The 17,138-nt window shown below is 32.5% G+C and overlaps 3 protein-coding genes across 5 annotated transcripts; 2 read left to right on the top strand and 1 right to left on the bottom strand.

Moving 5' to 3' along the window:
- The first annotated feature begins 279 nt into the window (after positions 1 to 279).
- On the top strand, positions 280 to 2,802 carry LOC112789142 (fructose-bisphosphate aldolase 1, chloroplastic). 2 transcript variants are annotated; one of them, XM_025830912.2, is made up of 6 exons: positions 280 to 843; positions 1,012 to 1,281; positions 1,617 to 1,726; positions 1,813 to 1,903; positions 2,002 to 2,271; positions 2,351 to 2,802. In XM_025830912.2, the coding sequence occupies exons 1-6, from the start codon at positions 661 to 663 to the stop codon at positions 2,627 to 2,629; spliced, it is 1,203 nt and encodes a 400-aa protein (XP_025686697.1). In that variant the 5' UTR covers positions 280 to 660; the 3' UTR covers positions 2,630 to 2,802. The 2 variants fall into 2 exon arrangements, with proteins under 2 accessions (XP_025686697.1, XP_072082501.1); XM_072226400.1 differs by having other exon boundaries at positions 290 to 847.
- A 375-nt stretch (positions 2,803 to 3,177) lies between these two features.
- LOC112789141 (fructose-bisphosphate aldolase 1, chloroplastic) lies at positions 3,178 to 7,472 on the top strand. Its single transcript, XM_025830911.2, has 6 exons — positions 3,178 to 4,964; positions 5,244 to 5,513; positions 6,097 to 6,206; positions 6,411 to 6,501; positions 6,593 to 6,862; positions 6,942 to 7,472. The coding sequence occupies exons 1-6, from the start codon at positions 4,776 to 4,778 to the stop codon at positions 7,218 to 7,220; spliced, it is 1,209 nt and encodes a 402-aa protein (XP_025686696.1). The 5' UTR covers positions 3,178 to 4,775; the 3' UTR covers positions 7,221 to 7,472.
- A 1,879-nt stretch (positions 7,473 to 9,351) lies between these two features.
- On the bottom strand, positions 9,352 to 12,960 carry LOC112789140 (B-box zinc finger protein 19). Of its 2 annotated transcripts, XM_025830910.3 has the most exons (6): positions 11,398 to 11,824; positions 10,737 to 10,833; positions 10,529 to 10,644; positions 10,181 to 10,429; positions 9,942 to 10,030; positions 9,352 to 9,727 (listed from the first exon to the last, which is right to left on the bottom strand). In XM_025830910.3, exons 1-5 carry the CDS (start codon positions 11,488 to 11,490, stop codon positions 9,947 to 9,949), a joined length of 639 nt encoding a protein of 212 aa, XP_025686695.1. In that variant the 5' UTR covers positions 11,491 to 11,824; the 3' UTR covers positions 9,352 to 9,727; positions 9,942 to 9,946. The 2 variants fall into 2 exon arrangements, with proteins under 2 accessions (XP_025686695.1, XP_025686694.1); XM_025830909.2 differs by lacking the exon at positions 9,352 to 9,727 and having other exon boundaries at positions 9,729 to 10,030; positions 11,398 to 12,960.
- Positions 12,961 to 17,138: the final 4,178 nt, after the last annotated feature.

Raw genomic sequence — 17,138 nt, 5'->3', positions numbered from 1 at the left:
GGTTAATCTTGTATTTCGTTAACCAGAATCTTCTAATGTTTCATAACTATTGATATTGCTGCATTTTAACCAAGGTCATTGAATAATGAATATAATTGCAATTTGGCATGTGTGGCAGGGGAGGGAGGTCTAAATCCGCAAGTAACTAACTCACATAGCAATATAGCATGGTTTTGAGACCTTAATCTCACAAGATCCTATAACTAAACCAGGACCATAGACCACTAAGAAGAAGACAAATCAAGATAATCATAAGGTAAATTATAACCGCATATAATTGTATTCCCCTAGAAACCACTCTTACTATTTTGTACCCTTTTGGATGAATGCTATACATAACATATGTCGCTACTAGTAACGCAAAGCTAAGGGAGAAAAAAATATCTCCATTTTCTTAATTTTTCATTTATTTAATTTTTTTTTGGGGAGGTTTGAAAGGAACCATCCATTCCAAAGAACGTACCTCAGAATGCCAAGTAAGCAGGAATTATCATCCACGTGTCAAATGAGGATAGGTTGATTGACATGAGCCTCAAATGAGATATCACTTTGTAACTATATAAACTGTGAGAAGAGCATGCATGTGTAGGGGATAAGATTCTTGTGTTTTGGTGTTGTTGCTGGTTTAGGCATATTCATTATTTTTCTTGCATTGAAACAATGGCCTCAGCATCAGCATCAGCAACTCTTCTAAAATCATCCCCAGTTCTTGACAAGTCTGAGTGGGTTAAAGGCCAAACACTTCGCCAAACTGCAGTGTCTCTTGCAAGAACTAACTCTGCCACCCCTTCACCACTCACCATCAGAGCTGGTTCCTATGCCGACGAGCTCGTAAAGACCGCCGTATGTATCAATCATTAACCAACGATAGACTCACGTGTAGATAACAATTTAGTCGTCAAATTATCTAAAAGTTTACAAGACAGCTGCACGAGTTTACAACTAACATATCATTAGTAGTGTTTATTTGTTTTGATGTTGAGTTGGTTCAAATTGTTGATGTGAATGCAGAAAACTATTGCCTCACCGGGGCGTGGTATTCTGGCCATGGATGAGTCGAATGCTACCTGTGGGAAGCGTTTGGCTTCAATTGGGTTAGAGAACACCGAAGCTAACCGCCAAGCATACCGTACCCTGCTTGTGTCAGCACCAGGCCTTGGTCAGTTCATATCTGGCGCCATTCTCTTTGAGGAAACTCTCTACCAATCCACCGTTGATGGCAAGAAGATTGTTGATGTACTTGTTGAGCAAAACATTGTTCCCGGTATCAAAGTTGACAAGGTAACCCTTTTTTATTTCAATTTCCTTTCAAATTATACTGAACTTATGTGTACAACATAAGAAAAAAAAAGTTGATATATTGGTCAACTGTTAATCAAAAGTTGTTAGCTTTTCTAGATTTCCTATACTCTTCTTATGTGAACTTGGTAGTATTTGATTTGATTGATGATAGAGATGTGGGACATGTAATCTCCCATTGGATGGAATAGGCTCTGATACCATATTAGAAACCCAAAAAACTTGCTGTCTTAAGACATCTTATCTTTTAGGGATGTGGTTTAATAATTTGTTACATTCTACACTTTAACAAGTGGTTCATGTGGCAATAACAACAGGGTTTGGTGCCATTGGCTGGTTCCAATGATGAGTCATGGTGCCAAGGTTTGGATGGTCTTGCCTCTCGTTCAGCTGCATACTACCAGCAAGGTGCTCGTTTCGCCAAATGGTGAGTTTCTGCCTATTGTTATTGTCCTCTTTTTCTTTGGCAGAAACATCAAACTTATATCAAACTCAATTTCATTCATAAATTAGGCGTACCGTTGTGAGCATCCCCAATGGTCCTTCTGCTCTTGCAGTTAAGGAAGCAGCCTGGGGTCTGGCTCGCTATGCTGCCATTTCTCAGGTGAGAAGTGAGAAACACTAAGTTACATAAAGAGATTTTCATTTTGGTTTCACTTCTATAAATACAGTCTTCTGATGTGCATTCTTTTTAATGCTTAGGACAATGGCTTGGTCCCAATTGTGGAGCCAGAGATCTTGCTTGATGGTGAACATGGCATTGACAGGACTTTTGAGGTAGCGAAAAAGGTTTGGGCTGAGGTATTCTTCTACCTTGCTGAGAACAATGTCCAGTTTGAGGGTATCCTCCTTAAGCCTAGCATGGTTACTCCTGGAGCCGAGTCCAAGGACAGGGCCTCTCCTCAGAAAGTTGCTGACTACACACTCAAGCTTCTTCACAGCAGAATTCCTCCGGCCGTCCCCGGAATTATGGTAAGTAACACTGCCAAACTCCATCATTACATTGTTCTTTATATGTTGATGTACTAAGAAAAAGTACAATTTTGTGTAGTTCTTGTCTGGTGGACAATCTGAGGTGGAAGCAACTCTCAACTTGAACGCAATGAACCAATCTCCAAACCCATGGCATGTGTCCTTCTCATATGCCAGAGCCCTCCAAAACACTTGCTTGAAGACATGGGGAGGCCGTCCGGAGAATGTCAAGGCTGCTCAAGATGCCCTCCTTTTCCGTGCCAAGTCTAACTCGCTTGCTCAGCTTGGAAAGTACACCGGCGAGGGCGAATCCGAGGAGGCCAAGAAGGAGTTGTTTGTGAAGGGCTACTCCTACTAAGATGTTTGATAGTGGATATGGATATGATACATGTTAGGCAACAAAAACAAGATGGAATGGAAGGCTAATTTGTGTAAAATTGTGTAATGTTTTTATGTAGTCTTGGAGACTATTTTTGTTTATGGAACACTTTCACCTCTACAACTTAATAAACCTTTTGCTATGAGTTAGAAGTTGTGTCCTTGAATATATATGCATCTTCATACAGTGAATTTCTGCACTTGATGAAAGCCCTTCTTCAAAGAAGTAACTATAACCTTGAGTATATACCCATCTCCTTTAATTTATTTAGATGTAAGAACCATAATGCAGATAATCATTAGCTAGAACTAACAGAAGCTGTAAACTGATAACTGAACTTTTCCATTCCCATATTTATTTCCCATGTACTTAATTGTGATCAATCATAAGCTACAAAGAGTCAAGGATCTGTCTTGGGATAACAAATCAACAAAATTGTAACCTCAACTATATTAATCTTCTAACTTGTTAAAAAGGCAAATGGGTTATTAATATTTACCTTTTATCATATATGTTAAGTTGGTTACATATCTCTTTGTTATTAAATATAGTGTAGAATTTATATAAAAGATTTTTCACTTTCATCCATTTAAAAAATTATGTGTCAGATATACGAGACAAAATAAGTACACAAAATATTTCTCTTCTTAATAAAGAATTTTCTCCCAGAATTGAAATTTTTTACTAATGTATATCTAGTGGCCTTCCGACACCACTAGTCTCTTAAACTAGACTCAAGCTCAACACAATATCATTCCAAAAAAACACCTAAGAGCCCCTCTCTTCTTGGCCTTTACATTGTTCACATAGTCTTTTCTTTTCTCTAGTTTTACTCATGAATCATGATTTTCAACTTCACTCAAGAATTACATCAGCAAAGGATGATTGATGATGTGTAAGATTTGATCAAGTTGTGAACTATGCATATCTAGCTAAGGATATTCTTTTAATGCCCCCCACCTGTCTTTTTTTTTGTGATAGATATTGAATATGGTTTTGTATTTCATTCCTTGTACTCTTCTATGCTAAGAATACTAGAATAGGAAATAAAACACTCAGTGGATTACTGTAGTAGAATGTTGATTAATCACCAAGAGTGCCCTTACTAGATTGGATTATAATAATAAATAAAATACTTTTATAGAAGCTATCACTTGGTAATGTGTAGAGTTGAAATCTTGGTTCTGTTTGCACTTTATAATGTTCATTAGTTTGCCAACTTCAAGAACCATGTCAGTTGGATTCTTATTTTATTTTAACCAAAGTTTGCAGATAACTTAACTACCTGCCCTTCAAATAGGTTTGGTAATTCTGTCTTCTGTCTATCAAGTCTATTAAGCAATCTACATGCGATTGCTTAATAGACTTGATAGTTGCCCTACTACCAAAGAAGGAAAAGTAAATATATTTGTGACTTTGGCCATTGAATATCAATGCCGTTTGGCATAAATGGAAACCACTGATATATCATAGTTTGGAGACCTCAATCTTTCCAAAATCTGAGACTAAATCATGACCATAGAAGCTTTTAGAAGGAGACAAATTGCATCATCATCAAGCCTAGTTATAACCGCACACTGGTTTTTCCATACAAAAGCCACTAACTTGTACCCTTTTGGATGCATGTTACACCTTTGTCACTAATAGCAGCACAATTGTGGGGAAAAAAATCTACCTTTTATTTCCAAATTCCAAGTCTATTTGTTAACTTTTACAAGGTGAGCAAAGAGCCATCCATTTCAACCACTTAATGCAGGAGATTATTGTAAGAGCACAAGTTTACCATCTTATATTTAAACACACTCGTAATAAAAATAGTATTTTTACTACTTGTTATTAAGAGTGCGTTTAATATGAGATGGTAAACTTGTGTAAAGTATTCACCTAAGAATTTTTTGACAACGCAAAATGCCAAGTAAGCAGGAGTTATCATCCACATGTCAGGTGAGGATAGGTTGGTTGACATGAGCCTCAAATGAGATATCACTTGGTAACTATAAATACAGAGAGAACAGAGTGCATGTGTGGTAAAAAGGCACACAAAGAGGTTGCTGAAGGGGATAAGATTATTGTGTTGCTGCTTGTTAAGGCAGATTCATACCATTTTATTGCATTGAAATAAACAATGGCCTCAGCATCAGCATCAGCAACTCTTCTCAAGTCATCCCCAGTTCTTGACAAGTCTGAGTGGGTTAAAGGCCAAACACTTCGCCAAACTGCGGTGTCTCTTGCAAGAACCAACTCTGCCACCCCATCACCATCAGCACTCACCATCAGAGCTGGTTCCTATGCCGATGAGCTCGTCAAGACCGCGGTATGAACGATAAAACATTGTTTTGAATGCTAGATGATAATGATTCACCCCCATAATTCATTTTGTTCTTTGCACTTTGGATTTCTAGTACTTTAGTTATGAACTTATGTTGCACCAAAGCATGGTTTACTTTACCAACTAGAAACCAAGAGTAGCTCCATTTATGAACTTCAGAGGGCGTGTAGTTTTACATCTTACATTAGCATGGTTTTGAAATTGTTGCTTCAATCTTCTTCAACCGTGTAATGTTTTGAATGTGTATGTGTATAATATATTTAGAAAACTATTGCTTCACCTGGGCGAGGGATTTTGGCCATGGATGAGTCAAATGCAACCTGTGGGAAGCGTTTGGCCTCAATTGGGCTAGAGAACACTGAAGCTAACCGCCAAGCATACCGTACCCTCCTTGTGGCAGCACCAGGCCTTGGTCAGTTCATCTCCGGTGCCATTCTCTTTGAGGAAACTCTCTACCAATCCACCGTTGATGGCAAGAAAATTGTTGATTTACTTAAAGAGCAAAGCATTGTTCCTGGTATCAAAGTCGACAAGGTAAGTTCAATGTGCCTTCTTTCTTTCGGAAATATTTGAGAACAGAAAAATTAGTAAAAAACAAAACGGTCAAAATTTCTCTTATTTAACATTTATTGATTATTGAATATTAAATAAGGCAAGTTTTGCACTACCTTTATGCCTTAACCAATAAAGTAAAGAATAGAAGGAATGATGTAAATATATCTAGCATCAAATAGGCTACATATACACCAAAAACCAACTATCAAATCAGTCAATTGTATAAAATACATGTTAAAATACAAAATATATATTGAAAATAAGTTAAACAATAGATATATTTACATACAAATACATTTTGGCGTGTAGGTAGCACTTTTGATATACCATAATTGAAGTTAGCTTATATTTTGTTGCATGATTGTCGTTGTCATTGTCATTGTGTAGTACATGTATGTGAAAGGCACAAGTAGTAAGATGAAAGAGAGAAAGCAAACGTTTTTTCCTTGGTGTGTAGTATTTTATTAAGAAAACATGATGGTTTATGATATACAAGTTTAGAATTTTACTCATGCCATTGTATTTGTTAATACATGGTTTATGCATGCGTTGAAAACAACAGGGTTTGGTGCCCTTGGCTGGTTCCAATGATGAGTCATGGTGCCAAGGTTTGGATGGTCTTGCCTCTCGCTCAGCCGCATACTACCAGCAAGGTGCTCGTTTCGCCAAATGGTGAGTTTCTGCATATTGCCCTCTTTCTATGTGGCAGCAAAATCAAATGTTTAGAAGTATGGAATAAAATATGTTGTTGGATTACTAGATTAAATGAATTAAGTTGATGGTCAAAAACAGTAAATTCTAATGATTCCCTAGCATTTTTCAAATCGAAATTTTAAGATCGTTTTTGCATTAATAATGACTTAATTTATAAACCAGGCGCACTGTTGTGAGCATACCCAATGGTCCCTCTGCTTTGGCTGTCAAGGAAGCAGCATGGGGTTTGGCTCGCTATGCAGCCATTTCTCAGGTAGTAAATTAAAGAAACAATTCAAGTTATTCAAGAATACTTAGTTGTATTTATATAGTCTTCTAAGCTGTTTTTTTGGTTCAATGGTTAGGACAATGGCTTGGTCCCAATTGTGGAGCCAGAGATCTTGCTTGATGGTGAACATGGCATTGACAGGACTTTTGAGGTAGCGAAAAAGGTTTGGGCTGAGGTTTTCTTCTACCTTGCTGAGAACAATGTCCAGTTTGAGGGTATCCTCCTTAAGCCTAGCATGGTTACTCCTGGAGCTGAGTCCAAAGACAGGGCCTCTCCTCAAAAAGTTGCTGACTACACACTCAAGCTCCTTCACAGCAGAATTCCCCCGGCCGTCCCCGGAATTATGGTAAGTAACACTGCCAAACTCCATCATTACATTGTTCTTTATATGTTGATGTACTAAGAAAAAGTACAATTTTGTGTAGTTCTTGTCAGGTGGACAATCTGAGGTGGAAGCAACCCTCAACTTGAATGCAATGAACCAATCTCCAAACCCATGGCATGTGTCCTTCTCATATGCCAGAGCCCTCCAAAACACTTGCTTGAAGACATGGGGAGGCCGTCCGGAGAATGTCAAGGCTGCTCAAGATGCCCTCCTTTTCCGTGCCAAGTCCAACTCACTTGCTCAGCTTGGAAAGTACACCGGCGACGGCGAATCTGAGGAAGCCAAGAAAGAGTTGTTTGTGAAGGGCTACTCCTACTAAGATGTTGAGTGGTGAATCTGATATATATATACATGTTCAGCAACATAATGTGGAGGGAAAGATTGGAATGGAAGACTGATTTGTGTAAAAGTTGTAATGTTCTAGTCTTGGAGACTATTTTTGTTCATGGAGACTGTTTTGCTCATGATTAAGTGCAACTCTACAACTTAATAAGCCTTTTGCCATAAGTTAGGAGCCATGTACTTGAATATGCATCATTATATAGTAAAATGTTTGAATTTCAACTTAAAAGAGTAATTAATTAACTAGAAAACATGTCACTTGGTTGATAGCCAAAATCCTCTAGTAGTATGATTTGTTGTTCGATCTTGTTAGAACGGTCAAATAAATTACAAGTTCATCAAATACTGCTAATGACACATTATAAGTCTTTAAATACATCAAGAAGTAAACTATATGACTGAAGTTAAAAGACTGATGCAAAAGAATGAAGGTCAAAATACTTCTTTAAGATCAATGCTAAACTATAGAATTGAACATTTTTTAATCAAAATATCCCTTTCGGTTCTAATGCAAAAGATTTCTGGCTTGCTTTGTTATACATCAAGATTTAGGTTAAAACTTAAAAGGTAGATTTATTATTTTGTTTTGCCATTTCAGGTCAGCATCATAATCAAACAATTAAAGAGAGGTTACAACTTACAACAATTGAAAAGTCATCAGCCAAAGCCTGCCTCATTTCTTTTTTTTTGGGGGGGGGGGGGGGGCGGTGGGGAAGTGGTCAGTTTCATTAGTGGCTACAAATATGTACTATTCTTTTTTAAAATTGAATTTTTTATGTGGCAGTGGGTTGTGATGTGTAAGCTGGGCCTGTGAAGAACCCTTGCCACAAATTTGTGTATGTTTTAGAACTTAAATTTCATCGAAGTGTTGGAGGTTTTTTTTTGGACAGGGATCCGGGCCAACAAACAAGCCCGGATCCAAGTGTTGGAGGTTTCAAATCAATCTAGTGGTGCCTACTGCCTAGCGCTGTCAAACGGGCCAGATCAGCAACTTTTAAAATATTATGGGTCACAATGAAATATCAAATATGTCAAATTTGAGAGAGCCTGGCGTACATAACTGAATTTAGGGGTGTACATGCCCTCGACCCGGCCCGGAAGATACAGTTTGGATCTGAATACTTTGGAGATTAATTTAGTGTAATTTCACCGGATTTAGAGTTGGATAAAAGTCTCAAAAATAGATCCTATCATTATTTAGGGTTGAGTCCGGGTCAAGACGAACTCGGCTTTATCTGATCCATGTACATTTTAAGGAACTAAAAAAAGTATATATATTTTAAATTAATTTCAATATTATGCTATATTAATTATAAGCTTATTATTTTGTTTTTAATCATACTTGTTGAATTAAAAAATAGATAAAAAAAAGTATAAAATTAAAATTTATGAAAAAATTCAAGTTCAAATATAGATATAAACTTTTCGGTAATAAATATGTTTTTTTCTTATTTATAAATAAGTGCATCATAATTTTTTTGAAATAAAGTTTATCAAAACCCAGACTTCACTGGTTTAGACTCGGTTTTAGTATGGCTCGAAAGTAGTAAAATTTTACTGAATCTAGGGTTCAATAAGAGTCTCAAAAATAAACTCAATCATTATTTAGAATTGGATCTAAGTCAAGACAAATCCGACTTTACCCGACCCATGTACACCCTTAACCGAATTGTATAGTGGAAAGATTGCTTGAGGTTCGTCGGAAAAAGTTGTGACATGGGGTTTGATGACTCTACTCTTTTTTTCTTTTTGGAAGCAAAAGAGCTCAACAGCTTTAGTTTTCTACTTGTGAGTGAGTCTACATGATAGTTGATAAGTTGAATATGAGTTTCAATTGCTATAGTAATTACTAATTACCTATTCCATAGGATTTCAACTAACTTGTTTGCTCCCTTTGACAAATTTGTTATGCACTACTACTGTATAGATAGTTTTATTGTCTCTTGTATCAAAACTTTTGTTTAATGAAATTAAGTTTATTAATAAACTCTTACAATTTTGGTGTATTATTTCTTCCATATATTGGTCCAAGGGCCAACGCAAATTAGTTTTCACTCCAATTCTCGTGTACCTGAATACTAGCTAGACTATAATATAGCTCATGAACCTTTATTAAACTGCAATAAAATTAGATTGATCAACCAACTGTGGCTTTGCGTACATGACAGGCCATACATAATTTGTAAATAAAACATTAGTGCTATAAATTAAGAGATACAATTATTGGAGGAGGATTTTATGTGCCTATTGTAAAAATCTTAATCCTTTCTCAAGTCATGATAAATATCATGATTAGCACAAATCCATTTAATGTCAAATAAGCATCTTTTGTTGGTAGTGGTAGACTTTTCGAAAATTTTCTTAATCTACCAAACTTTTTACAGGGGCTAATGTAATTTCTATAAACATCAATGGTCTAGGTGAATAAATTTGAGTAAGAATTGAAACCCTCAGTAAGCATGGAAGTCAATTCTCTAGTAATATCTACAATAAAAAAGGCGAAGAAATAAGTATTAAAAACAGAGCTCGATATTCTTTTACAAATGAAAACATCTTATGCATGTGCTAGTTTATTACAACTCATTTTTTTATAATGATATTTCTCTTTTTCTTGATTAATTTGGTTAGAACTCAAACACTTAATAGATAATCTTATTACTTCATAAGACATATAATAAATTCACTCCATATGTTATACCTTAATTACTTCTCAGCTTCTTGTTTGAACAATTCTACCGGTACAACACCAATAGAATCATGATTATTACTGCCCAATATATCCTTATCCTGCTTCACAAAAACCAGAATATGCATTAATTCAATTGAACTATCAAAACATTAGTCATCACATGCTCAATAAATTAATTATATGTCATGAAATGAAATCTAGAAAATATTTTTTGAATCATAAAACTCTAGAGAATGAAAAACAATTACCAGGTTGTTTGATGTTGAACCATTTATCCGTTGTGGCCTGGTATTAAGATCAAACAGTTTTTTGTCCACTTTTCTATGACCATCAATATTATTTTCTAGCATTGTAACTGATATAACCTTGTGATTGTGACTCTGGTGGTTATCTCTTGCATTCAGCTTGATTGATTGACTCTGGTCTCTCCTTGGTTCATTTTGATCCAAAGTTTGCAATCCAAATTCATCCAATCCACCAGTTTTGTCACTTGGAAACTACCACAAAGAACCAAGAAACATTCCTTTAACTTACAAGCTAGAATTTTCTTTTAGATTTTAATTTTATTCTTTGTTCTTCTACAGTTGAAAACATACCTCAATTCTCTGTCTCAACAAGAGATACCTTTCATGAGTTCTTTTACCACCAACATGTACTATCATATCACATTGTAGACACAACGAACTACCGTCTATCTCACAGTAAAAGAAAGCTACATGTACAAATGTTTATGATAAAAAATAGTATTTAGTTATGGTCTTATATATCAAAATGCACAATCTGGTCAGGAATCCATATAAATACCAGGTGCATTTTCACATATATCACATCGAGGAACATCACTAGGATCAGCAAGTCCAACTCGAACATGTCTACTAGCAAGTTTGTTACACATGTGGACCTGAAACTCAAATGTAAATCACAAGTTTATTTTGTCATATAAATCTACGGTTTCCAACCATCTTATTGTTTTATTCTTGAACCAAAAACTATCAATCTAAAAATGAGATGAATGTAGAAAAAAAATTATGAATAATATAATCAACTGCAAACAATATCTAAAGAACTTATGACTTCATTTAGTCCTTTGATTAAATCCAACTTCACATAACATAACACAATTCAATTCCAATAAATCTTAATTCTAGTTCTATTCCTACTCAAGATAAAAATAAAATAAAATAAAACAAAACTCAATTCAGTGGACCAGTAGATTAATAGAGAAAAGCTTTAGATCTTGTTTACCTAGCAATGGCGTGAACAATTCTATTCATATAAGTGAATCAAGTCAAACGATGCAATATACTTGTCCTAGGCTCCTAGTATACAATAAATTTTAAACCCGTGCTAATAATTTCATCTATTATTTTGACTCCATAACAATTCAATTTGTGTAGTAAACTAATCGAAATGACTAGACATTAATGAACGGAAGAACAATAGCTTGATAAAATTGAAGTCAAACCTTGTCATCGCAAGAGCGGCAAAGAGCGGCCTCGTCGGCGGCGCAGAATAAAATTGCAGCGGCGTTTTCGCATACGTCGCACAGGGTTCTCATTGTCGCTCTCTTAATAATTATGCCTTTCAAATGTCAATTATTCTTCAGCTGCACTGCTTTCTCACTCTTTCTTCTTCCGCAATGACAGTGCGTCAACGCAAACTTTGCGATTTGAACAAGTGGTTCAGGTAGTTAGCATCATTAACAGAAGAAGAATAACGAAATAACGAATAGAAAGAATGAGGAAGAAGGAAGTTGAAACTTGGAAAGCAGGGTCAGGGGGTCCTTGCTGCTTCCTATTCGTCGCTCACTATTATTATTATTTTTCAAACCCCAAAATTTTTAGATGAGTACAAAAATATTATGCTGTTTAAGTTATAGTTTATTGATTATTATTATTTATTTAGTTTAGCAAAAAGTGATAAATAAACTAAAATTTATACTTCGTATATATTAATTCTAAAAAAATTTAATAAAATTTTTTAAAATAATAAACGTAAATAAATTAGATTAAATTAAGATTTTTTTATCTTATTTATAAAAATTAATTTAAAAATGGTGTATTCGCATATATTATCATAAATTTTATTAGTATATTTTTAAATTAATTTATCTAAAATTTTAATTTCCGGAATTTATTTGTGACTTTATTATTTATTTTGTTATCAATTGCTCCCTTTTATTCTACCTTCCGCTATAATCCACTTTTCCGGCAGGGTAAAACCGTAAATCCCACTCCTATTTACAAGTGGAATTCACTAAAAAAGAAACAGACTACAAGTGGAATAAAAATTGAAAATAATGGAATTGTCTTTGAGATAATAAATTAATAATCAATGTAACAAATCACTAATCGGTAATCTGTGGTGGAAAAAAATCGATTTGTATCAAACTACCAATTGTTGCTTCGGTCAGTTCATGTACCCGTAGAACCCAACATCTTGCCCAGATAGATATAAATATAAATAGAAATGCTAGCTACTTTAATACTTTTTTAATCCACTAATTCATCTATTATATAAAAAAGTATTAAAAAAGTTTGATCCACATTTTTTTATAAATTTAAACTTATAACTTTGTGATGTTGAGTGTGTCGTATGCTTTAGTGGTTTTTTTAGTGAGAAAACATGGAAAAAAATCTAACACAAACAAAATTTCAGACCAGTCTTTCTATGAATGAACATGGATCAAATTGGATTCGATTTGGCTAACACTAGAAAAAAAGGAAGCAAAGCTAGCGTGCTAAATTGAAAGTTGTAGAATGATCATAGCTTATTCATCAAGACATGTTTATACTTGAATTTCGATAACTAGGAAAAATGTTATATATTTTATTTAAGTCTAAGATTTTGTAATCAATTTATGTTTTCTCCTATTAAATACTTTTATAAAAGAGTAATTTATAAATTTGTTGTCTTTATTAAAAGAAAAATAAAATAAAATGTGCCGCACAAAAGAGTTTTGCTTCATCAACAGTTAGGGGGAAATTACAAATGAAGAAAACTGCAATATAATTCATTGGTGTTGAATATTTTGGTTTATGTCTGATTGTGTTTTATTGGTTGTCCTCCCATGACAATGTGGTAGTAGAGTGGCTGATTTTGTGTTGTGTGTAGGTGAATTGGTGCTGCTCTAATCTAAAAGGCTATATTTGGAAAAGAGATTAACTGAAATTGAGAAATAGAAATTAAATTAAGTTTTTGTATTAAATTTAGTATAAAATATATTAAATTAGACTATAGTTTTGTATTATATTTAGTTTAAAAAAATATGAAAATAAATTGATAAATTTAAAATTTAAAAAATTAAATAATAATATTTTTGAGAAAAAAATATTATTAAAATTTGAATTTTTTTTTCAAAAAACTTAATTCTTTTTGTCTTCATTCTTTAGAGATATTGAAATTTTGTATGTTAGGGACTAAAATTTTAGTTTTACACAAATTAAATCTCAGTCTCGGGTCTTTGAAAACAAATGTTACTAAATAGATGATATGCCGTCAAATGTTTGTGTAAAAAAAATAATAAAATATAAATGACCAAATATTTATTTTAAAATTTAAAAACAACAGGCAATATTAATTTTAAAAAGTATAAAATAGAATAAAAATGACAAAATGGAAAAAGATTATTGAACTATAAATCATTTTAAAAGAGAAGATAATAGAACATGCTGCTGGAACCACAAAAAGATTCAAAGCTGTCTGATGAAAGCAATGGTTCACTCATTCTGGGCCACATGTTCTAAAACTACCATCAGTTTGGTGTTGGTGGTAGCATGCTATTATTATGTTTAATGAGGGAAGAAAAGTGCATAGTGAATGAGCCAACAGATGGTAAGTAACTTAATAAATAATAACTAACTTTTGAAAATAAGTAATTCTAATAATAAATAACAACAAAAAATCAGAACCACAAAAAACTTGTTCACAAAAAGTCGAATCTCATACATGATACACTGTCCCACTCCCACGCCCTTTTATTTATTCTTTGAAGCCAGTGGCTATTTCTTGCCATATTGATTGATTCTCTTCTCGAGATAAAAATGAACAAGCCTGAAGATGTTTCTCTGAAAATGCACAAGCGAATTTCGTTTCCTTTTGTCTTTAACTTTGTTCTTTTTTTTTGGTCAGTTCTCTAAATTTGTTCAACAAAGTAATAAAGCTTTTTTTTTTCTTCGTCATAACAATCAGTTATAAATACACGTGAGTGATATTTGTAAATGGGCCAAGCCCAAGGCCCAAGGTCAATCAGTACTTGTAAGGCAAAACGCTTAAACACGATATACTTCAAGCCCAAAAAAATAGCCCTAATCGTTCGTAGTAGATTTGGTGGAGATCCCAAAAGAAAAAGTCATATACCAGTACAAGTCCAAGGCAAAATATACGATCCTGGGCTCCTACCAAATTAAAAAAATATCTGATCTAAATTTTCTGGATTCTGACAAAAAAATGATTTTCGGTTTTGTTCTTCAACTAAAAAACATTTAGATATATTTGGCAAAAACATAAATAAATAAATAACAACACAGAAAAAAAAAAGAATAAGAAGCACAGGGGTGGAAAACTGGAAACAGATCAGGAGTCTACTGGCAGCTTATCAGAAGTCTATAACTTGACCAGTATTTGGCTTAATTGGTTACAAAATAGGCCCAAGTTTAAATTATTATATATTAATATGTCAGATTTAAATTTATTAATTAATTTGATTAGATTGTCAAGTTTGTCTGAATCTCTTAAAATATAAATAAATATATAAATATTTTTTTATTATTAACAAAGTTAATAGATATTTTAAATTTATTATATTTTATTATAAATATTTTTGTATATTTTAAAATTTAAAATTTTTTATAAACATTAAATTTAGTATATTATATATAAGTAATTTTTATTAAAAAATAATTGTTTTAAATAATATTTTTTATTTTTTGTAAAAAAAAATTTCTATCCAGCCTTTTAGGCTTTTAGTAGACTTTAAATTATATTAGATTTAATAACAAATCAAGCTTAGTATTTAAAAAAAAATTATAACAAATTACACGTTAAACTCAAGCCTAATTAATTACGTACAAACTTGATCTATTAAGAGTGAAGTTTCGTCTGACTTAACCTGTTTTCACCTCTAGTAACAATATATGCATGATTGCATGATATGCAAAAATTACAAGAAAGAAGAGGAGTTCATATGTAACACGAGATTAAAATTTAAAAAAAACCATAGCCACCTGTCTCAAACCCTCGAGTGAGTGGTCGGTTGATTGTCTTTTGAACGGAGTACGTTACAAAACTGAAATGATGAAAAGAATTGTTAACTAAAGGAAATGTGCAGCGATTATTATTGAATACTGAATGCAAGTTATTGCAACATTGATCAAAATAAGTCTCATGCGTAAGATAAATGATATGAAATTATGAACTCTAGTTACTAAGTTTGTGTCTGTTTACTATTTTAGAATAACAAAGACACAGACAAACACATATGTATAGGAATATATGTAATTTATATAGTTGATAAGATATTAACAAGACATAAATATATTTGTCATTAAAAATAAATCTTATGATAAAATTTTGAAAGTAATGAATTAAAAAATAAAATTTAAAAATACTAAATTAAAATTATTATAATAAACATTGTATCTCTAATAATAAATTTAATAATAATATGTAGGGCAAAAAAGCCTGCAAGACTCTCATGTCTCATGCATGATGGCATCTCTGAGCACCACATAAAAAAGGCATAAATTAAAGACACGGAGAACTTATCCTTTATCAAAGGAAAAGTCTTTATTAAATCTTGTATTTTTTTCACTTTTGTTGAGCTCTTTAACACTTTTGCATGTGCTGCTGTTGTAAGGGGATTTTTTTCCATAATTTATTACGAAAAATATTTATTTTCACCAAATTCAGTTTTAAGTTTTATTTATTCAAATGTACGTTTTTTTTTATATTTAGGTAAGATGATATAGATTAAAAATACGCTTTTTAAAAATTTTGAGTGGAGTTCATGAGAGAGTAAGGCAAATTCTATAAAATTTAGAGTTCACCGGAAATTAAGACGAACTTACTTATTTTTATAAAGTTTGCAGGAGTCCAGCGAACTTGTCTAAATGCCAGAAAAAAACATACATTTCGATAAATAAGGCTCAAAACTGGGTTGGGTGAAAATAAATATTTTTCATAGTTTATTATGGAAAAAAATTCGAGATAATTGCTATAATGCCTAAAAGTGTTTGTCTAACTTATCAAAAAGGTTTAAAAATTAATATTTAATTTTAAAAGTATAAAAATAAATAATTATTAAACATTTAAAAAATACTATAAAAAATAAGTTAGGCATTAAATTATAAATATCATAGAATTTATCATTTTTAGAATTCACATCTAAATAATCAGTATTTTTTTTTCAAAAATAAAAATTTCATTGAATGAAATTTAAAATTTGGGTCTAGAGCTGGAAAAAGATAGAAACTCATAATCTGATATAATATTACTTTAAAAAAAAAAGAGAAAAAAATTTAAAAAAGTGAAAAAAATAAACTTAATAAGAGAGATTGGCGTGGTCTTTGAGGAGCTACATCCTTTTTGTTAGTACTTGAAAATCATTTTTTCACTAAATTGGTGTCTCTTAGTAGGCTGAAAATAATGTTTTACTAATAAATAAAAATGAACAGTTGGATGATCTAAGTTTGACTGTTCAGCCAACAGAGCTATAGACAGGAAGAAATAGAGTGAATAAGTAAAGAGTAATTTTTTTGTAAGTGATAATAATAACAATAATAATCAAGGTAAAAAAAGTGTGAGAGTGAAAACTGAAAAGAAATTCATAGTTTAAACCACTCAAGAGTTTAGAGAGAAAGATGAACTATCTTTTCTATCATTTTCTCTTTTTCTTTCTTGAAAAATTTTAAGAAACGTGGATATAATTAAATTCCAAATAATTATAAAAGTAAGAAAAAGAGTAAATAAGCAAAGAGCAGTTTTCTTGAAAGTGAAAATAATAATAACAATAATAATCAAGGCCAAAAAAGTATGAGGTGAAAATCGAAAAGAAACTCATAGTTTGAACTACTCAAGAGTTCACGAAGAAAGGTGAACTATCCTTTTTATCATTTTCTCTTTTTCTTTCTTGAAAAATTTTAAGAAACGTGGATATAATTAAATTCCATATAATTATAAACAGAAAGAAAAAGAGTGAATAAACAA

This window comes from Arachis hypogaea, chromosome 3 (assembly GCF_003086295.3).
Source record: "Arachis hypogaea cultivar Tifrunner chromosome 3, arahy.Tifrunner.gnm2.J5K5, whole genome shotgun sequence".
In the NCBI taxonomy this organism is placed as follows: domain Eukaryota; kingdom Viridiplantae; phylum Streptophyta; class Magnoliopsida; order Fabales; family Fabaceae; genus Arachis; species Arachis hypogaea.
The sequence above is the reverse complement of the archived record's forward strand: the minus strand, read 5'-3'. Positions and strand labels throughout refer to the sequence as shown.